At 47.2% G+C, this 3183-nt stretch overlaps 1 protein-coding gene across 1 annotated transcript in view; it reads left to right on the top strand.

The window, feature by feature from the left end:
• The first annotated feature begins 1092 nt into the window (after positions 1–1092).
• LMX1B (LIM homeobox transcription factor 1 beta) overlaps positions 1093–3183 on the top strand; it is a 5322-nt gene continuing 3231 nt past the window's right edge. The window contains exons 1-2 of the mRNA XM_078622427.1: positions 1093–1142; positions 1975–2207. Of these exons, the coding sequence (XP_078478553.1) occupies positions 1093–1142; positions 1975–2207 (283 nt within the window). The remainder of the gene's footprint in view (positions 1143–1974; positions 2208–3183) is intronic.

Genomic DNA, 3183 nt, shown 5'->3' with positions numbered 1-3183 from the left:
ATGTCGGAGTCGCTGAATGGCGTTACTCCCCCTGGTCAACCTTCACTGCTCACACAGTGGTGTTGTTTTAAAGAGCATTCTTTAGCAGCTGAACTTGGAAAGGTATTAAAGTGGGATTAGGCTCCTCCACAATCCACTGCTTGTGTCATTCAGGGAGTTTGTGTTCTCCTCTCCCCGCTGCCGCCTCCCCACTCCTCCTCTGTTTGATTGTGGCGAGCCGCAGGAGTGGGACTGACTGCGCCTTTCAAAGGAGAGGGGGTAGGGTTAAATCCCTAGTCCACTGCTCCCTGCTAATTCTCCTTGTTCCTTAGAGAAGGATTTACTTCTGCTGCCAGCTTCTCAAAGGCCTTCTCTGCCCATCCGAAAAGTCGCCGTTGCCTTCCTGTGGAGGTGTGGTTGCCATAGAAGGGGCGTCATGCATGGCTATTCCATCTGAGCCCCGCTGAGAATGGGGACCAGGGGCTGAAAACAGGCAGAAAGTCCGGATTAGACCGGAGGACAAAGCAGGACAGGAAGATTCCAGAAGGGACGAATAGGAATTACAGCAGCAAAAATAATGCAAAGTGACAGAGAGGGGAAATAGAAAAATAATGGCTTACAAGATTAGACGCGGTGAGGAAAAGGAAGAAAGGAAACAGGCCTGAATGAGAATGTTTTCATCTCGATGAGAAGATGTGGGAGAGTGGCTGAAGGTGAACGTATCAAACCGCGCTAACAAGTCATTTCCTGCACTTCTGGTTGTTAGCTAAACATGGAACCCACGTCTTTAACAGATTCATCACCTCAGGTCTCCGATCGCAGCACGGAGCTCTAATCCGTCTGCACATAGGACGCAATATTCCCTTTATCATTCCAAGTAACTGCTGCATCTTGTTTTCCCCGACCGCTCTGTGTTTGGAGGTTGTCAGGTCACTGGAACGACAACGCGCTTGTTTGACCAACATGCCAACGTTTCTTTTTCCACGGGATTATCCTGCAGATTTTTCCACCGTTGAATAATAAATATTGTAGCTTATTGTAATAAATGGAAGATTAGAGGATTGAAGTGCTGCTGCTGCGTGATGATGGAAAAAAGAAAACAAGATGCTCTGAATGGATGTGATTCTGCTGGACATAAGTACATCAACAGAGCACGTCATAAAGTGAGGAAATTAAAATAACATGAACTCCTGCAGAGCTGATGGAACAGACAGTTTTAAAGAGCTGCAGGGACAATAAACCAGTTGTTTCCCGCATGCAAACAGCTGCTCTGACACACACACACACAGTATCAGCACTCAATCAGCACCTATTACCATAACAAAACCATCCTTTGGTTTCCCTCCTCTCATATTTACACGTTATATTCATCACCATCGCTCATCCCTGTCGCCGACCTGCACATGATGTCACCAACGCCGCTCGTCTCTGCTCCGCCTGCACAATGAAATAGATGTTCACCACAAACAGATAGGCGGCTGCCAGCTGTCTTCCACACCGGAGCAAACAAAGAGGCCACTAATAAATCCAGCTTTACGGCTGGACAAGATCAACCACACTCCTGTCGTCCTGCTCTGCGCAACGCGCCTCCTTCTGACCAGCACAGAATCAATTAAATGTGTCTCAGTGGCCAATAAAGCAACGCAAACATCCTCCTGAAGGAGACAAAGGAAGATGGAGGTGTCGTCTAGGAAATGAGATGAGATCTGACGGCAGCCGGGCGGCCAGCAGTGACTCTGATCCGGTATCTGATGCATATAGAACACGGGGATCTGACGGAAACCTGATTGGGGGTGATCAGGGTGTAGAGATCCACACTCTTTGGTTTTTTTTTGTTTTGTTTTTACATCTGCAAAGGATGAAAGACACAAGGCCGAGCCAAGCTGAACTGAGCCGGGCCGGGTCCCGGTCCCTGTCACTGTTTTTTTGTGAGATCCCACCGAAATGAGAACTACAAAGGTAAAAACAGCTAAACTGTTGTTTCTTCCTCTGCAGGTTGTTTGCCACCAAATGCAGTGGCTGCATGGAGAAAATCGCGCCCACAGAGTTTGTGATGCGCGCGCTGGAGTGTGTCTACCACCTGAACTGCTTCTGCTGCTGCGTGTGCGACCGCCAGCTGAGGAAAGGAGACGAGTTTGTCCTGAAGGAAGGTCAGCTGCTCTGCAAGGTCGACTACGAGCGGGAGAAGGACTTACTCAGCTCTGTCAGCCCTGATGACTCAGACTCAGGTGAGCCCCCCCCCCACCCCCTCTTCACACCTCAGTGACACCAGCACCAGGGTGTGACCGTCACATGGCACCAGGGTGTTGTATTCTGACCGCTCGGGGCCGTGGCTCTAGAAGCCAACGCTGTCACTTTTATTTATAGTCCACTGACCGGAGGAAAAAATAACAAGTCCCATGAACTAACGACTGATGGTTCTGTGGCGTTGTGATTGGATGTGATGCAGTCGGAGGTGCACCCCCCCTACACACACGCACACCTTTATTAATGTGTGGCTGGAAAGAATGAAATCACTGTATCATGGTGAGTGACAGGGGGATTTTGTGCAGAAGGCCTCCGCTCTTATCAGCTCCAGTGTTCCTGCAGCCTGCACACACAGGAGGCAGCTCGCCAGGCCGCACTGTTGGCCGCCATCTGGCTCACATTTAAACATGCACAAAAGCAGGGAATTTGTCAAATACATCTGTGCCTGTGTCAACTTTTGTCAACTTGTGGGAATATTTGCTCGGCTTCATCCTCGTCGGGTTGTGTCCCGGCGTATCGCAGAAACACGTCCCCCAGTTTCAAGATGGAGGAAATGTTGGCATCAGCGTAACGTGTGTGTGTGACACAGGAAGTGTGTGTTTGCGACATAGAGATGTATATGCTCGTCATCAGGACATGATGACTTCATTCCTTTGCTTCTTTGCAGTTATCTCTTTTTTTAATCTACTGTATTAATGTTTGCGTGGTCGTCACCACACAAACATTAATACAGTAGAAGATGAAACATGTTGACAAAATGTATCTTGTGATGACGATCGTTCATCGTTCGTTGTATTTATTTTATAAATGATGTAATAGCATTTTGTTTGTAATACATGTTAAAATATACATTTGTGCACAACAACAAAAATTGACAAAATTAATAATCATGATAATAATAATAATATTATTATTGTTATTGTTGTTGTTATTATCTTTATTATAATTGCTGTTATC

This window comes from Lampetra planeri, unplaced genomic scaffold (assembly GCF_965212315.1).
Source record: "Lampetra planeri unplaced genomic scaffold, kcLamPlan1.2.h2 scaffold_1524, whole genome shotgun sequence".
Classification (NCBI taxonomy): Eukaryota; Metazoa; Chordata; class Hyperoartia; order Petromyzontiformes; family Petromyzontidae; genus Lampetra; species Lampetra planeri.
Note: the sequence above shows the minus strand (reverse complement) of the source record. Positions and strands in the feature narration are given on the sequence as shown.